At 46.3% G+C, this 19,193-nt stretch overlaps 1 protein-coding gene across 5 annotated transcripts in view; it reads right to left on the reverse strand.

The window, feature by feature from the left end:
* Positions 1–19,193, reverse strand: part of celsr1a (cadherin EGF LAG seven-pass G-type receptor 1a) — a 122,847-nt gene that overhangs the window by 60,746 nt on the left and 42,908 nt on the right. For all 5 annotated transcript variants that reach the window (XM_036944459.1, XM_036944457.1, XM_036944455.1 and 2 more), the window contains exons 2-6: positions 8,158–8,326; positions 7,757–7,937; positions 7,150–7,438; positions 5,270–5,492; positions 1,422–1,537 (exon numbers count right to left, since the gene is read on the reverse strand). In XM_036944459.1, coding sequence (XP_036800354.1) covers positions 1,422–1,537; positions 5,270–5,492; positions 7,150–7,438; positions 7,757–7,937; positions 8,158–8,326 — 978 coding nt within the window. The remainder of the gene's footprint in view (positions 1–1,421; positions 1,538–5,269; positions 5,493–7,149; positions 7,439–7,756; positions 7,938–8,157; positions 8,327–19,193) is intronic.

Consider the following 19,193-nt stretch of genomic DNA (forward strand, 5'->3'; position numbering starts at 1 on the left):
TATGGACAGATACTCTAATCTCTGCTGTGGAGCTTTGCAGCTCCTACAGAGTTATCTTTTGTCTCTTTGTTGCCTCTCTGATTATTGCTGTGGTGCTATATTATTTCAATTTTAAAAAATTTTACCCCCTTTTCATGGTATCCAATTGTTAGTAGTTACAATCTTGTCTCATCGCTACAAGCATCCAACCCGGAAGCCAGCCACACCAATGTGTCGGAGGAAACAACATGCACCTGGCGACCTGGTTAGCGTGCACTGCGCCCGGCCCGCCACAGGAGTCGCTAGTGCGCGATGAGACAAGGATATCCCTACCGGCCAAACCCTCCCTAAACCGGACGATGCTAGGCAAATTGTGCGTCGCCCCACAGACCTCCCGGCCGCGGCCGGCTGCGACAGAGTCTCTGGTGGCACAGCTTGCACTGCGATGCAGTGCAGACCACTGCGCCACAGTGCAGACCACTGCGCCACCCGGGAGGCCCCATTCTTTCCATTTTTTTATTATGGATTTAATGGTGCTCCGTGGGATGTACAAAGTTTGGATTTTTTTTAATAATCCAACCCTGATCTGTACTTCTCCACAACTTTGTCTGTGACCTGTTTGGAGAGCTCCTTGATCTTCATGGTGTCGCTTGCTTGTTGGTTCCCCTTGCTTAGTGGTGTTGTAGACTCTGGGGCCTTTTGGAACAGGTGTGTATATACTGACATCATGTGACACTTAAATAAAGTCCACTTGTGTGCAATCTAACTAATTATGTGACTTCTGAAGGTAATTGGTTGCACCAGATCTTATTTAGGGGCTTCATCGCAAAGGGGGTGAATACATTTGCACGCATCACTTTTCCATGTTTTACTTTTTAGATTTTTTTAAATAAGTTATTTTTTCATTTCACTTCACCAATTTGTCCATTACATGAAATCCATTACATGAAATCCAAATAAAAATCTATTTAAATTACAGGTTGTAATGCAATAAAATAGGAAAAACGCCAAGGGGGATGAATACTTTTGTAAGGCACTGTAGGTCTTCATGGCTCGTTAAGTGCCTATACTGTCATGAATCAGTCTGCTCAGGCTCTGTCAGGGGGAAGCAGCTGCTCGCTGACCACAGTAAAACACTCAGCCCTTTCACACAGCCAAATCCAATGCATCTCTAGGTGTAACTGCACAGCAGCATAGCCAGACAATGGAGAGGACACATTCTAATGAAATCCTGTAACTGTTTGTTTCACACTGGTCAAGGAGTTCAGCTGATAAGAGTGTTTACCAAGCGGTTTGTGAAAGCCACATTCATGATATCCTTACAGCGGAGTTGATTAAGCAAGCTATCGGCTAGTGTTGATACAAGCAACTCGTAAGTTATTTTCCAGCTCTTTGTGCGATGTGATTATTTGCACTGTGGACACACGCTGCCGCCCTCTCACCTGCAGAGAAGGTGAGTTGGATCTGTTCCTCGATAATCTCCAAGGCGATAAAGTCGTGTTTCTCGTTAAATCTCCCATTGTACAGCAGCAGGGCATTCCTCTCTCTGGTGGCAAACCTGGGGACAAGATGGACACAGGGTCAACCTTCTATTGTCAAACCCACATTTGGTGCCAAAATGGCACCCATTCAAATCCTATCTCTCAAACATAGTTAGCCAAACTTTTTTTGTGTGAACAATAATTCATTAGGTTTTTACAGTATGTGGCATAGTTAGACAAACTCTGTCACAGACTCTGTGTATCTAACCCAAACTGCCATATAAGATACACTATATAAACAAAAGTATGTGGACACCCCTTCAAATTAGTGGATTGCCGACAGGTGTAGAAAATCAAGCACACAGTCATGTAATCTCCATAAACAAACATTGGCAGTAGAATGGCCTTACTGAAGAGCTCAGTGACTTTCAACATAGGATGCCACCTTTCCAACAATTCAGTTTGTCAAACGTATGTCCTGCTAGAGCTGCCCGGGTCAACTTTGAGTGCTGTTATTGTGAAGTGGAAACGTCTAGGAGCAACAAAGGCTCAGCCGTGAAGTGGTAGCTCACCGAACTGCCGAGTCAGCACAAGAACTGTTCGTCGGGAGCTTCATGAAATGCTGTTCATGGCCGAGCAGCTGCACACAAGCCTAAGATCACCATGCGCAATGCCAAGCGTCTGCTGGAGTGGTCTAAAGCTCACAGAAGGGGACCGGTGAGTGCTGAAGCACGTACCCCGTAAAAATCGACTGTCCTCGGTTGCACTGTCTCTGGAAGCAACATCAGTACAAGAACCATTCGTCATTCGTCGGGAGCTTCATGAAATGGGTTCCCATGGCCTCAACCCCAATGAACACCTTTGGGATGAATTGCAAAGCCTACTGCGAGCAAGGCCTAATCGCCCAACATTTGTGCCCGACCTCACGAATGACCTTGTGGCTGAATGGAAGTAAGTCCATGCAGCAATGTTCCAACATCTAGTGAAAAGCCTTCACAGAAACGTGAAGGCTGTTATAGCAGCAAAGGGGGGACAAAATCCATATTCATTCCCGTGATTTTGAAATGAGATGTTCGACCAGCAGGTGTCCACACACTTTTGGTCATGTAGTGTATATGAGAGGTGGGATTTGGGGTTGGAGAGGTGTGTAAGGAGTGAGAAACTCCTGAGGAAGAAAAGAGGAAGAGAGACTTGAAGGACAATAAGAAAGACCAGTGGTCTAGAGTCAGGAAGGAGGAAGTAGATCCCCTGCCCTGGTGGCCCATCTCCCTGTTAACCCCTGCCATAGTACAGTGCCTTGCAAAAGTATTCATCACCCTTGGCATTTTTCCTATTTTGTTGCATTACAACCTGTAATTTAAATGAATTTTTATTTGGATTTCATGTAACGGACATGAACAAAATAGTCCAAATCGGTGAAGTGAAATTTAAAAAATAACTTGTTTCAAAAAAGTCAAAAAAATTAAAAACGGAAAAGTGGTGTGTGCATATGTATTCACCCCCTTTGCTAAGCCCCTAAATAAGATCTGGTACAACCAATTACCTTCAGAAGTCACATAATAAAGTCCACCTGTGTGCAATCTAAGTGTCACATGATCTCAGTATATATACACCTGTTCTGAAAGGCCCCAGAGTCTACAAGGCGCACCACCAAGCAAGCAGCACCATGAAGACCAAAGAGCTCTCCAAACAGGTCAGGGACAAAGTTGTGGAGAAGTACAGATCAGGGTTGGATTATTAAAAAATATCAGAAACTTTAAACATCCCACGGAGCACCTATAAATCCATTATTGAGCAATTGAAAGAAAATGGCACTACAACAAACCTGCCAAGAGAGGGCCGCCCACCAAAACTCACGGACCAGGCAAGGAGGGCATTAATCAGAGAGGCAACAAAGAGACCAAAGATAACCCTGAAGGAGCTGCAAAGCTCCACAGCGGAGACTGGAGTATCTGTCCATAGGACCACTTTAAGCGGTACACTCCACAGAGCTGGGCTTTACGGAAGAATGGCCAGAAAAAAGCAATTGCTTTAAAAAAAAAAATAAGCAAACACGTTTGGTGTTCGCCAAAATGCATGTGGGAAACTCTAGTTAAAGGTACTCTAGTCAGATGAGACTAAAATTGAACTTTTTGGCCATCAAGGAAAATGCTAGCACAAACCCAATAACTCTCATCACCCTGAGAACATCATCCCTACAGTGAGGCATTGTGGTGGCAGAATCATGCTGTGGGGATGTTTTTCCATCGGCAGGGACTGGGAAACTGGTCAGAATTGAAGGAATGATAGATGGTGCTAAATACAGGGAAATTCTTGAGGAAACCTGTTTCAGTCTTCCAGAGATTTGAGACTGGGACGGAAGTTCACCTTCCAGCAGGACAATTACCCGAAGCATACTGCTAAAGCAACACTTGAGTGGTTTAAGGGGAAACATTTAAACATCTTGGAATGGCCTAGTCAAAGCCCAGACCGCAATCCCATTGAGAATCTGTGGTACGACTTCAAGATTTCTGTATACCACTAGAACCCATCCAACTTGAAGGAGCTGGAGCAGTTTTGCCTTGAAGAATGGGCAAAAATCCCAGTGGCTAGATCAGCCAAGCTTATAGAGACATACCCCAAGATACTTGCAGCTGTGATTGCTGCGAAAGGTGGCTCTACAAAGTATTGACTTTGGGGGGGTGAATAGTAATGCACGCTCAAGTTTTCAGTTTTTTTGTCTTATTTCTTGTCTGTTTCACAATAAAACATATTTTGCATCTTCAAAGTGGTAGTAGGCATGTTGTGTAAATCAAATGATACAAACTCCCCAAAAATCTATTTTAATTCCAGGTTGTAATGCAAGGGGGGTGAATACTTTTGCAAGCCACTGTATGTGTGTGTGTGTGTGTGTGTGTGTGTGTGTGTCATCCTGCATGCGTGCTATAAGGGGCACAGAGGGCACGAGAGTCAGACACCAGATGCCAGCATGGCAGTGGGAGGTGTGGAGGGGTAGCAGGGGGGGGGCAGGGGGGCAGGAAGACACAGCCGATAAAAGAAAACAGTGATAAGAGTACCTCATCACAGGACTCTTCCTGTTTTCACCCTGTTCTACCGCTTCTCACCGACACACTCTGCTTTTCACATCCACCCACTTTTATGATCCTCACCCCACCTAGAACTTCAAATGGGACTAGCAACAGATCTGACACAATATTTACACTACGGTGCAAGTGCACTAGTTTTGATCAGAGCCACATAAGGGCTGCCACATAGAATGTAGTTTACTACATTTATGGGCTGTTTGAGAGACAAAGAACTTGATCTGCATTCCCATTTCTGTGTTCCTGCCTTGACTATGAAAGGTGTTATAGATAATTTTCCTCTACGGCTGTTTCAACAGATAAGAGCGTGCACACGCCCCCCCCCCCCCCCCCCCCCCGTGAGCTCCGACACAATAAAGATGTCTCTACATGCCCCACTGAACTGGTATACTGAACTGAGCTAAGTGTGTGTTTGTTTGTGCAACCCTCCCTGTACCCAAATTACGGTTTACTACACACACGCAAACATGTACAGTAGACATGTCGCTCTGTTAACACATGACCAACGGAAACAGGATGCACCTCAGCTCAATTTCGAGTCTCCTCGCAAAGGGACTGAATACTTATGCAAATAAGGTTGCTGAGGTTTGTTATTTATGGAATCCATTTTAGAGTAAGGCTGTAACGGAGCAAAATGTGGAAAAAGTCGATACATTCCAAAAGGCACTGTAGATGGGGAGAGATACAGAGAGGGAGAGAGAGAGTAGATAGTTTCCAAGTACTCACATGAACGAGACAGTAAAGTGGAACCTCTGCCGCAGTCCTCTGAAGGTGATGAAGGACTGACCAGGGAAAGACCTGGTGGTCATCTCACAGTAAGGCTTCTCGTACTCTCCCGGGGGACACTGGCACATAAACCCCCCCACCAGCAGGTCCACACATTTCCCCCCGTTCTTACACACCCCCGGGACACACCGCCCCGACCGGGCGTTCACCTCACAGTGCTCACCTGGGGAGAGAGTAAGGTTTAAGAGTGATATACCCACCCGGTCAGACACGCAAGAAGTCATATCCAGAGACTGCATTCCCATTTCCCATTTCTGAGAGACAGGAGACACTGTTTCTATATTGCTCTGCTGAATGGTTCTCATGGAGAATCTAATAATAATAATAGGTCACATACACCAGATAGGTGCTGTGAAATGTGTTTTTTTTTTACAGGGTCAGCCATTGTAGTACGGCGCCCCAGGAGCAAATTAGGGTTACAGACACTAACTACTGGTCTGGACATCACATCACCACCACAGACACACAGCTTAGTTTCCCACTGACAGACTGTCTGTCTATGAGACCACAGGAAACTGGCTGACTTGCTCAAGTTTGCAGGCCATCTTCAAGTCCATCAGTTTCCTTATCTAAGATGGCCGCCAACCATCGCCGTCAACTCCAGCTCCAGTGTTGTGTCAACCATCATCCCGCCAAGATCTGTCTAGGAGGGGAGGGGAACAGCCAGGTATGTGTGGGATGGAGGGGGGCGCAGGACCCTGTCTGGACCCTGGTAATGACTCTTCTCTCTGTGGTATAATCCATTTTCCGAGGAGAATTAGGAGGATCTGTTTCCCTGTAATGCGGGAATAATGTGGAAACCCAAGGCGGACACAGTAGGCCCCGCTGTCATCGGCCACATAATGGCTCCTAACTAGCTGAGGTCGAACTGTGACCTTCAAAGACTAGACCCCCCATTGGAGGAGAGGAAGGGTGGAGTGTGGTATAATGAGGTAATTACAGCTGATAAGGAAGTGAAGGAGGGAAATAGGAAAGTAGTGGCGGGGTTGTCATTATATTCTACCGGGCCCCATTGCAGGGACAGAGAGACGGAGAGATGTGGTATCACTATCAGATGAAAGCTCCCGTTCAGTTGACCTGCTGGGGCTCCCGAGTGGCGCAGCGGTCTAAAGTGCTACAGACCCTGGTTCGATTCCAGGCTGTATCCCAACCGGCTGTGATTGGGAGTCCCACAATTGGCCCAGCGTCGTCCGGGTTAGGGTTTGGCCGGGGTAGGCCGTCATTGGAAATAAGGATTTGTTCTGAACTGACTTGCCTAGTTAAATAAAGGTTAAATAAAATAAATAAAAACCAGCAAACTCCATGAAAAAGTCCTAAGTGCACCTGATAGCTCCGCCCCTCGACCATCACTCAGACACAAAGACAGTGACAGGAGTTGGGCCTACTGTAGAGTGTACCTGGGGCTGCCAGCTAGACAGCATTCCAGCCTCGTCGCAAACATAAATCACATTGAGACAGACCATTTAGTAAAGGGGTCATTTGTAGTTGATAGATCATCAGTGGGTTGGTGCATCCTGCTGCTGGCCAACACCAGAGTTGATCTGGAGCCAAAGTGACTGCCATGAAATGTGTGCCTCACCCAAACTGGAAGCTACACTCTGATGGTGGCTGGGGTGACTTACCAGACAGTACCTACATACAATTTAAATCTCTTAAAGACCTAGGAAAGTATTAGCCTGGTCCCAGAACCTTTTGTGCTACGTTGCCAACTACTGTGGCCATGTTCGCACCATTTCCAAGACAGCACAACAGGTCAGGGAACAGGCTAGCAAGGATGATACTGTACACAATCAACTCCTTCACTGAGTGGAGCCACTGACCAGTGAAGTCTTCCTGACACTCGCATGTATAGCCTCCTTCTCGGCTGCGACACTTCCCGTTGTTCCTGCAGGGTCCTGAGTAGCAGAGGTCTATCTCCGTCTCACAGTAGTCCCCGGTGAAGCCTGCAGGACAGCGGCAGCGCAGACCGTTGATGGGGTGGATGGGCCGGAACAGCACCGTGTCGGAGGAGATGAAGGGCGGGGAGCTGTCAAACTTCAGCACAGACACACACTTCATATAGTTCTCACACGGCTCCCTCAGGCAGATGTTGTCGTCGAAGGGAAGCACCTGGAACGGATACAATTCATTAGAAAATTGCTCAAATCCAGAAACTGAAATGGGCAACAGAGATGGTTGGTTTTCGGTCTTTCCTTCGAATCAGTGGCTGACTTAGATCGGGAAAACCTGAGTCGTGTTCATTACGGCACACCGTAGCTAAACTTTTCAAAACCACAACAAAACATTTATTATTGGACAAGTTCGGATAGTACCTCCCTGATCATTTTCTTCAATTTGGGGCCAACTGTACATGACCCAGTTGTCCAGGAGTGGGTAGGCAGGGGTCAATTTGGGATTCATTCAAAGAACCTGTTGTGAGTAAGTTACCTGTTGTGATGATATTAGTCGGAGCAGGGTGCGGTTCAGATAGATCTGCTCCTGCAGCTCCTCGGAGGGGAAGTACCTCCCCGGGGGACCCCCTGGCTGCAGCGCCGAGAAGGTCACGTTGAGGATGGCGCCACGAACGTCTGTGTCGTTCTGAATGTTGAACACAAAGACGGCCTGGCGGCTGGTGGAGAGTAGAGAGTCTTATGATCATACAGAGCAGAAGTGCTGTGGCAGCAACAGAATGCTACACGTACCTCCATGGAGTAGAAGCTAAGGTTGCAACACTTCAATAACTTCCCCAAAAATTCCCAGGTTAGACAGAAATCCCGGTTCCGAGGGTTTTTATTCCCTCTTGATACCGAGACTCTTCCAACCAGGTTTTCTGGGAGCAGACACATTACCTGGTGGAGAGCACGGCTGCCACACCTTCCAGGAAGAGGGACAGCAGAGGGGACAGGAAGCGCTCCTGAGACATGTTCTCCAGGCGCACTGTGATGCTGTTGGTCAACATGTCGTCTGTGATTATGGTGACCCGCAGGGTGCACAATGCTGTGACCCGATGGATACCATCTGGGGAGGGGGAGGAGAGGGGGGGGGGTTAAATGGATGAACTACAGAGCAGAGCAACAGTTGAAAGACGGATCAGAACTAATGTACATAATTGAAGCCATGAAGCTTTGTTAAGATTTGTTGAGCGTTTTGTAGAATATAGAAGTGATCCTCATCTAAGTGGATGTATTGCAGAGTAGTCGAGTCAACCACAGTTCAACCACACCAAACACATGAAGATTGGTGTTAAACTTTGTTGAATAGTTCATAAATGAGCCCAATTTGTTAAAACTGGCCCGATCATAGACATTAAATCAACTAGACAGAGTCACTGGCAGGCATATAATCATTTGAATAAATAACCTGTCCTGTCAATCACAGCAAAATGTCGGCATTTCCCTCCCTCTTGTCCAGGAACACACTTTAATTACCTACTGTAAATATCTCAATCCTAATGGATCCTTCTCAGAGGAGATCTCGTGCACATCCCAAATGGCACCCTATTCCCTATATAGTGTACGACTTTAGACCAAGGCCCACGTTGCTCTGGACAGAAGCACAGCACTCGATAGGGAATATAGTGCAATTTGGGACGCAGACCCAAGAGTGTGAACACCAACACTTCCCGCAAACGAGAGACGTGTGCTGCTCACAGAGATTTCCTGACAAATATTATGTTACAGTGAGACTTGGGAAGGACTGGCTTCCAGTGTCCTGAGTCTCTGCCAGCGTTCTCTCTCTGTGCAGAGCTTAGCAGCTGCACTTGTTTGTCATGCCACGGTTCTCTATCGACAACGGTAGATTGAATTAATTAGGTGTCATTGTGATTCCACCTGATTCAAAGCCACTCCTAAGTAATTAAACAACTCTGATCTCGTTTCAACTTGTGGAACAACTGCAAACTGCTCAGTTCTTCTATCCCATATGTCATATGGACTGAGTGTACAAAATAATCTTTGAATCTTGAGACAATTGAGATATGGATTGTGTGTGTGTGTGTGTGTGTGTGTGTGTGTGTGTGTGTGTGTGTGTGTGTGTGTGTGTGTGTGTGTGTGTGCCGCTCGGAGGGTGAACGGGCAAGACAAAAGCTGAAGTGCCTTTGATCAGAGTGTGGTAGGAGATGCCAGACAAACCGATTGTGTCAAGAACTGCAATGGCTGCTGGGTTTTTCATGCTCAACAGTTTCCTGTGTGTATCAAGAATGGTCCACCACCCAAAGGACATCCAGCCAACTTAACACAACTGTGGGAAGCATTGGAGTCAACATGGGCCAGCATCCCTGTGGAACGCTTTCAACACCTTGTAGAGTCCATGACCAGACGAACTGAGGCTGTTCTGAAGGCAAAAGGGGGGTTTGGTGTACTCCGTGTAGAGCCCATAGGCCTAGACCCATTCGTTATAACGCTGGGTTATAGGAAGAGAGCGGACACTGCTAACTCTTAACTGATCCATACGAAGTCTACAGGGCTGATCCATACAAAGTCTACAGGGCTGATCCATACAAAGTCTACAGGGCTGATCCATACAAAGTCTACAGGGCTGATCCATACAAAGTATACAGGGCTGATCCATACAAAGTCTACAGGGCTGATCCATACAAAGTCTACAGGGCTGATCCATAGAAAGTCTACAGGGCTGATCCATACAAAGTCTACAGGGCTGATCCATACAAAGTCTACAGGGCTGATCCATACAAAGTCTACAGGGCTGATCCATACAAAGTCTACAGGGCTGATCCATACAAAGTCTACAGGGCTGATCCATACAAAGTCTACAGGGCTGATCCATACAAAGTCTACAGGGCTGATCCATACAAAGTCTACAGGGCTGATCCATACAAAGTCTACAGGGCTGATCCATACAAAGTCTACAGGGCTGATCCATACAAAGTCTACAGGGCTGATCCATACAAAGTCTACAGGGCTGATCCATACAAAGTCTACAGGGCTGATCCATACAAAGTCTACAGGGCTGATCCATACAAAGTTTACAGGGCTGATCCATACAAAGTCTACAGGGCTAGGCTATTTGTTCAACACCAAGCATACAGAGAGAGTCTACAGGGTTCTAATACTGTGGTTTCTGGGATGTAGGAGGAGAGTTGCCAACAGGTGGCTGCAGCAGTTGAAATACTGTTGAAACGTCTCCGAGTGGCCGATCGGGTTGCAGGAGTCTTGTTGAGTCAATGTGTATGCGTGCGTGAGAGAGACGGCTGAGCGGCAGGTGCCTTGTCAGTCACTCTCCCCAAAATTAGGTCATTTCTCAGGACCCCTACACTCCTCTCTAGCCCCGCCTCCCCCCCTTCCTATATTCCCTCTCCTCTCCCTCCCCCGTCAGTGCCTCTGTTCATCAGACTGCCTCACACTGTTTATCAGACTGGGTGCTGATACCGTTGTCTCCTCACAGCCTCCACCTCCTCCTCCTCTTCACTAAAAGTGTTGCCCAGTGTGTCATCATTATCAAACAGAGAAGAGCAAGACGACCTGCTTTCCACTCTGTTACACCCACAGTCACCACATACTTCTAGAGAACAACACACAAAAAGCACCCCCCCCCCCCCCCCCCCCCCCCATGTGGTCATACACACACACACACGTTCCCTTAGTTCCCCGTAGAGAGAGGGTGCTCTACTAGCACAGAGAGTATCTGTTACACTAGACATCCATCACAGAGTAGTCTACCCAAGTTGTCTACTCCCCCACCTGTCCCCTCTGCCTGTCTGTCCGCGCAACACAGTCAGTACACATGGTGGTCCAGAAGCTAATTGAAACACAAACACATATGCAAGCAGGGATGGTTGGACAAACGCGTACACACACACACACACACACACACACACTACAGGAAGCAGGTGTAAGAGGTTCCAGTCACCTGTTCAGTGTTAACATTAAGCAGCAGGTCCAGACAGTAGCTGTTGGCACTCAGCTTAAGACAACAGTAGCACTCTAAACCCTTCGCTGTTGAGAGTACAGCTCAAACCATCCCGACTGTGCTTGACAAAACGTTTCATCACCTGCTCTCCGGGTCCTCAAAAGGCAAATCTAAGCTATTCACTCACTGAGTAAACTGACCAGGAACGAGGCCTACTTTATTGGCCATGAAGTACAAGCGCACAGGTCCTGCCTCTCTAAGTGACTAACTACATAGAGCCACTGAACCCTAAACTGTTCCCCACACACAATGCTGAGGGAACGAGGGTTGACAACAGGCCATTAACAGGGGAGGACAAGGTTAAATACAGGGAGAGTTTTCCAGGAGGAAAACTGTCCTGTGGCATCCCAAGAGAAATGCTATTTATACCCCCCCAGCTGTTCTATTCGGGGTCAATGATAGGGCAACACACACACGTACACACAGGGTGTCCCTGGGCAGATCACTGCCAGTCATCCCAGGGCGTGTCATATTCAGACGCCATGGAAACAGGAGTTCTCCGAGGGTAAATAGCACTGCATGAGTGACATGGGAGACGACAGGACCCACTCCATAGTGATATAAAACACCACACACTACATTACAAAGATGCCGTTTACAAGTATATCGGAGTGGGTGAAATACCCCGATGAAGGTCTACGGAGTCTGAGACATTGGTGAAATAAGATCCATTACATTTGTGGGACGCATCAAGATCAACAGTGTGCTACAGTTTTCTTTAGTGTTCCGTGTGTGTTACAATTACGATATGCCAAGCATTTATGAACTTGTAATAACCATTAAGATGACATGAGACGAATATAGTCGTGCTAAAGTAAATAAACAGGTGTATTGTCCAAACAATAAAAAACTCACAGCGTGTCACTCGTTGTTTTATTAGTCATCTCAGTATACTGCCCGCGCTGCAACAGTGAATGAATCATATATATGATGATTGAATTGTGTGTAATCTGTTTTCCATAGACGCAGGTCTAGTCAACAACCACTCCCCGGATCCTTAAGCATAAGTGGGAGAAACTCAAAACTCACTTTACATCAGTGCATCTTGTTTATGAGGCAGGAGGTGCTAATAAGGCTGTTAAGAGACTGTGGGACAGTGATATGCATGACACCAGTCAGTCTCTGTAGTTTATAGGCCTAGCCATCTATGATTTCATTTTTTACATTTGATTTAACTCAGCAAGTCAGTTAAGAACAAATTCTTATTTACAATGACGGCCTACCCCGGCCAAACCCGGGACGACGCTGGGCCAATTGTGCGCCGCCCTATGGGACTCCCAATCACGGCCGGATGTGATGCAGCCTGGATTCCAACCAGGGACTATAGTGACGCCTCTTCCACTGAGATGCAATGCCTTAGACCGCTGCGCCACTCTGGATGGAGCCGGACACTGGGACATTCCACCAAGGTTCCCATCTGTCACAGTGAGTGACAACAACACCCTCGTCTATATCACTAACTGCCCCACCCACCCATTCTGGAGATCAATGACACTGCTGTTACTATCTGTCTGTGGTCTGTGACTGACAGAGTGTGGCCATCATGATGGGGGGGTAAATCATTTTTCAACTCACAATTTAGGAAGCACGTTTAAACGTTTGTAATGAATTGAAAAATCCGCATAGAATCAACAGGTGATTTTCAATTCATTAGACTGAATAAAAAAACGAACCAGAGCCCAACCCTGGTGACCACAACCCTGGTGACCACAACCCTGGAGACCACAACCCTGGAGACCACAACCCTGGAGACCACAACCCTGGAGACCACAACCCTGGAGACCACAACCCTGGTGACCACAACCCTGGAGACCACAACCCTGGAGACCACAACCCTGGAGACCACAACCCTGGTGACCACAACCCTGGTGACCACAACCCTGGTGACCACAACCCTGGAGACCACAACCCTGGTGACCACAACCCTGGTGACCACAACCCTGGAGACCACAACCCTGGAGACCACAACCCTGGAGACCACAACCCTGGAGACCACAACCCTGGTGACCACAACCCTGGTGACCACAACCCTGGTGACCACAACCCTGGTGACCACAACCCTGGTGACCACAACCCTGGAGACCACAACCCTGGAGACCACAACCCTGGAGACCACAACCCTGGAGACCACAACCCTGGTGACCACAACCCTGGTGACCACAACCCTGGTGACCACAACCCTGGTGACCACCCACACCGTCCAACAACAACAGCAGTGTTTTCACAGATAACGGAAGAAGCAAACGGCAGACGTCTCATCTGTACGACAGGCGACAGGTTCTCCTCGCAAACCTGTCAACCCCACCCGTGTGAGACAGAGGGGGGATTCAGACCCCCCCCCTACAGCGGGAAGAGAGTGGTATGTTCCGCTCCTAAATCACTATGACAGGGGAAAGAAGGAAAGGACAACCCCTGCATTCCACACAAAGACCAATCCTTCCCTGCATTGGTTTGTTTGCAGTGGAAATGTGATTATTTAAATAATTTTGACATTTACCACAGTCAAGTAGGATGGTAATACGAGGAATAGTGTTTAATCCTTGAAGAAAGCCAACCATTATAACAACAGACATTCTAGATGGCAGTGTTTTTTTATTTGACTGGCAACCATCTTTTATTGCGCAATAACATTTTAAAGGTACAGCGACCAATGAAAACTGAGCCCTATTTAGCAGGTGCTGAGAAAACACCACAAAGCGACCAACTGACCCCTTTCTCTCTCCGAACATTCAAATATTTGAACCACAACAATGACTCCAAACCGACTGTACCTCGACCAATAGGTGTCTAGAGAGATATCAGCTCCCCTCTTCCCTGTGACACACCTAACCGCCCCTGGCCTATCAGGCACAGAGCAAACCAACAGGTTGTTTGACTGTCGAGTCAATCCCACACATTCACTAACAGTTTGGCTTTCTCAACAATCTGCCGAAGAACGTGCAAATCCCTCTCTCTCTCTCACGCAGACACACACACACTAACCATTTGGGTCCAGTAGAAGAGTTTCTCTCACACAGTGTGAGCAAACAGACAGACTGGGATGTAGGATCACATATCAGCAGCCTACAAGACATGCTGCCAGACATCCTGCTGTCTGTGTGATAGTTAGACGAACAGGGTCAATTCACCCCCTCTCTCGTCGTCTCTACCGTAATGACCATTACAGTATATCCTACAGACTGACAGAACGGAACGACAATCACACTAGAATCTATCCATCTATTACTCAGGAATTCAATATGCATGGCACGAGATGATAGGTTAGGGAAATGAATAGATGAGAAAGTGAAGGAAAGGTTCTTAGTGGTTGCCAAGTGGATGTATATTATGCGCGGAGAGGAAACGAGAGCAGGGATACAATGAAACTGTAGCTGACAGAGATAATCACTGCAGATGACTGGGGACGACTGGGACCTCCCTGAGACAGACAGCTGTGCATCTGTCTCTCCCTACACACATCAATCACGTCTCCCACACAACTGCCACAGGCATCAAATCGGGAGGACAGGAGATACTGACACCACGGCATATCATTGTAATGCCATTACCAACTGTCACTACTAGAGCTCCAACCTCTCTGTCAACAGACATATCATTGTAGTGCCATTATCAACTGTCACTACTAGAGCTCGAACCTCTCTGTCGACAAGCATATCATTGTAGTGCCATTATCAACTGTCACTACTAGAGCTCCAACCTCTCTGTCGACAGACATATCATTGTAATGTCATTATCAACTGTCACTACTAGAGCTCCAACCTCTCTGTCGACAAACATATCATTGTAATGCCATTATCAACTGTCACTACTAGAGCTCCAACCTCTCTGTTGACAAACATATCATTGTAATGCCATTACCAACTGTCACTACTAGAGCTCCAACCTCTCTGTCGACAGACATATCATTGTAATGCCATTACCAACTGTCACTACTAGAGCTCCAACCTCTCTGTCGACAGACATATCATTGTAATGCCATTACCAACTGTCACTACTAGAGCTCCAACCTCTCTGTTGACAAACATATCATTGTAGTGCCATTATCAACTGTCACTACTAGAGCTCCAACCTCTCTGTCGACAGACATATCATTGTAATGCCATTATCAACTGTCACTACTAGAGCTCCAACCTCTCTGTCGACAGACATATCATTGTAATGCCATTACCAACTGTCACTACTAGAGCTCCAACCTCTCTGTCAACAGACATATCATTGTAATGCCATTATCAACTGTCACTACTAGAGCTCGAACCTCTCTGTCGACAGACATATCATTGTAATGCCATTATCAACTGTCACTACTAGAGCTCCAACCTCTCTGTCGACAGACATATCATTGTAATGCCATTATCAACTGTCACTACTAGAGCTCCAACCTCTCTGTCGACAGACATATCATTGTAATGCCATTATCAACTGTCACTACTAGAGCTCCAACCTCTCTGTCGACAGACATATCATTGTAATGCCATTATCAACTGTCACTACTAGAGCTCAAACCTCTCTGTCGACAGACATATCATTGTAATGCCATTATCAACTGTCACTACTAGAGCTCGAACCTCTCTGTCGACAGACATATCATTGTAATGCCATTACCAACTGTCACTACTAGAGCTCCAACCTCTCTGTCGACAGACATATCATTGTAATGCCATTATCAACTGTCACTACTAGAGCTCGAACCTCTCTGTCGACAGACATATCATTGTAATGCCATTATCAACTGTCACTACTAGAGCTCCAACCTCTCTGTCGACAGACATATCATTGTAATGCCATTATCAACTGTCACTACTAGAGCTCGAACCTCTCTGTCGACAGACATATCATTGTAATGCCATTACCAACTGTCACTACTAGAGCTCCAACCTCTCTGTCGACAGACATATCATTGTAATGCCATTATCAACTGTCACTACTAGAGCTCGAACCTCTCTGTCGACAGACATATCATTGTAATGCCATTACCAACTGTCACTACTAGAGCTCCAACCTCTCTGTCGACAGACATATCATTGTAATGCCATTATCAACTGTCACTACTAGAGCTCCAACCTCTCTGTCGACAGACATATCATTGTAATGCCATTATCAACTGTCACTACTAGAGCTCCAACCTCTCTGTCGACAGACATATCATTGTAATGCCATTATCAACTGTCACTACTAGAGCTCGAACCTCTCTGTCGACAGACATATCATTGTAATGCCATTATCAACTGTCACTACTAGAGCTCCAACCTCTCTGTCGACAGACATATCATTGTAGTGCCATTATCAACTGTCACTACTAGAGCTCGAACCTCTCTGTCGACAGACATATCATTGTAATGCCATTATCAACTGTCACTACTAGAGCTCCAACCTCTCTGTCGACAGACAACTAGGATGTGACTTTATCACGATGATAGCACGTTCGTGTTTCAATATAGGCCACATGTCAGGCATAGATAGTCGGAACCTTGGCTGTGAGTCTGAGCAGTGGCCCTTTAAATGAACCCGTGTTCCGGGATCAATGGTTAACTGTACAGGAATGTGTAGAGTGACTGGGTTCACTGAGAAACCCTGGCAGGTTTACAGACCCCAGACCTGAAGTTAGACAACTAGGAGAAATGTGCAGCTCATCTATCCGTTTTTGGACTATCCCAAATGGCACGCCTGTCCCTATATATTGCACAACATAGGGAATAGGGTGCCATTTGGGATGTAGCGCATAGTCCAAAAACGGACAGATGAGCTGCAAATTTTTCCTAGTTGTCTAACTTCAGGTCTGGGGTCTGTAAACCCGCTCATATTCCCCTTCACCAGGAATGAATTGTGCAAAGTCAGCAGAGAGTCGTCAGTGTCAACTGTAAATCCTCCACTGGCAGTCCATTCAGGTAAAGGAGGAGATAGTCTGCTACCTATCCTCGCTCATCCCGTCCTCCCTCCCTCTCTTCGCCCATCACCATCGCTCCCTACCTTTAACGGTCTCTGTCCGTCTGTACCTGTGTCTCATCCCTGTCTGTCCAGCAGGCCCGGTGGACTCTACACCCAGAAGCCTTTATCTCACAGGATTAGTGTTTATGTACGTCTGGCTGCAGCTTTGATCTGCTCTGGCCTGGAGACAGGCACACGGATTGCGCCTCAAATGGCACCCTTTGCCCTTTATAGTGCAATACTGTTGACCAGGGCCCATAGGGGATCTAGTCAAAGGTAGTGCACTATATAGGGAATAGGGTGCCACTTGGAACTCAAACATGGACATACCTGAGAATAAATATGTCTGGGGAGATGAGAGGGGCTTTCACTGAGTGCTTCCAGACACACTGGCAGTAATAGAGTAGAGGAGATGAATGGAGAGGAAGAGAGCTTCTGGCCACTACTCCTCTTCTGAGGCTGCCAAGGGTAGTGTCCAGAAGCATACTCTGCCATATTCTGTCTATCCGCAACTCTGCGGCTCTGGCTGTTTTGGAAGCGCTGGTGATGATGTCACAGAGGTGTCCTCCTATCCCACTAGACGAGCGAAATTCCCCTCATGTCATAACTCAGACACACGTACACAAAAAACACACACGGCTGTCCCAGCAAAATCCCACTCGACACCTGCATCTTTCCCTCTTCTTCCTCTCCTACGCTAAAACCCCAAAGTCAGGTGTGCGTTAACGAGGATTAATGCGCTCGCACTTGGCCAGTCAGTCACTCAACCGTAGTTGTGAGGAGAGGAGAGAGGCAAGCAGGTAGAGAAACAAAAGACTCCTTTCACCCCGGGATGAGAGGAGGGGGGCTTACAGGGAATAACATCCCTTCGACAGCACTGGAACAGGTGGGATTACAACACAGGAACAGGAATAGGGAATCATTCAATTCTTCCAGAGTGATCATGAAATACAACCATGACGCCCTGTTCCAAATCAAATCCAATCTAATGTTATTTGTCACATGCTTTGTCAACAACAGGTATAGACCAACAGTGTAATGCTTACTTATGGGCCCTTCGCAACAATGCAAAGAGAAAGAAAATAGAGAAATGGTAGAAAAGTAAAACACAATTAGTAACGATAACTGGGCTATATAGACAGGGTACCAGTACTGAGTCGATGTGCAGGGGCACGAGGTAATTGAGGTAGATATGTACATAACTTCAGTGCCTTCAGAAAGTATTCACACCCTTTTAACTTCTTCCAGATTTAGTTGTGTTACAAAGTGGGAATAAAATGGATTTAATTGTCGTTTTTTTTTGTTGTCAACGATCTACACACAATCATCTTTAATGTCAGAGTGGTAGAAAAGTGCAAATATTTTTTTTTTAATTATGGAAAATCAACACCCAGAGTCAATAGATGTTAGAATCACCTTTGGCAGTGATTACAGCTGTTTTTGGATAAGTCTCTAATAGCTTTTCACACCTGGATTGTACAATATTTGCCCATTATTATTTTTTAAATTCTTTAAACTCTTTCAAGTTGGTTGATCATTGCTAGACAGCCATTGTCAAGTCTTGTCATAGATATTCAAGCTGATTGAAGTCAAAACAGTAACTAGGCCACTAAGGAACATTTAATGTCGTCTTGGTAAGCAACTCCAGTGTAAATTCGGCCTCGTGTTTTAGGTTATTGTCTTGCTGAAAGGTGAATTTATCTCCTAGTGTATGTTGGAAAGCAGACAAAATCAGATTTTCCTCTAGGATTTTGCCTGTACCTAGCTCTATTACGTTTCTTTTTATCCTAAAAACCTCCCTACGCTTTGCTGATGAAAAACATACTCATAACATGACGCAGCCACCACCATGCTTGAAAATATGAAGAGTGGTACTTGGTGATGTGTTGTGTTAGCCACAAACACAACGCTTTGTATTCAGTACAAAAACATGATTTATTTGCTACACTTTTTACAGTATTACTTTAGTGCCTTATTTAAAAATAGGTTACATGTTTTGGAATACTTTTGTTTTGTACAGGCTTCCCTATTT

This window comes from Oncorhynchus mykiss, chromosome 15 (assembly GCF_013265735.2).
Source record: "Oncorhynchus mykiss isolate Arlee chromosome 15, USDA_OmykA_1.1, whole genome shotgun sequence".
In the NCBI taxonomy this organism is placed as follows: Eukaryota; Metazoa; Chordata; class Actinopteri; order Salmoniformes; family Salmonidae; genus Oncorhynchus; species Oncorhynchus mykiss.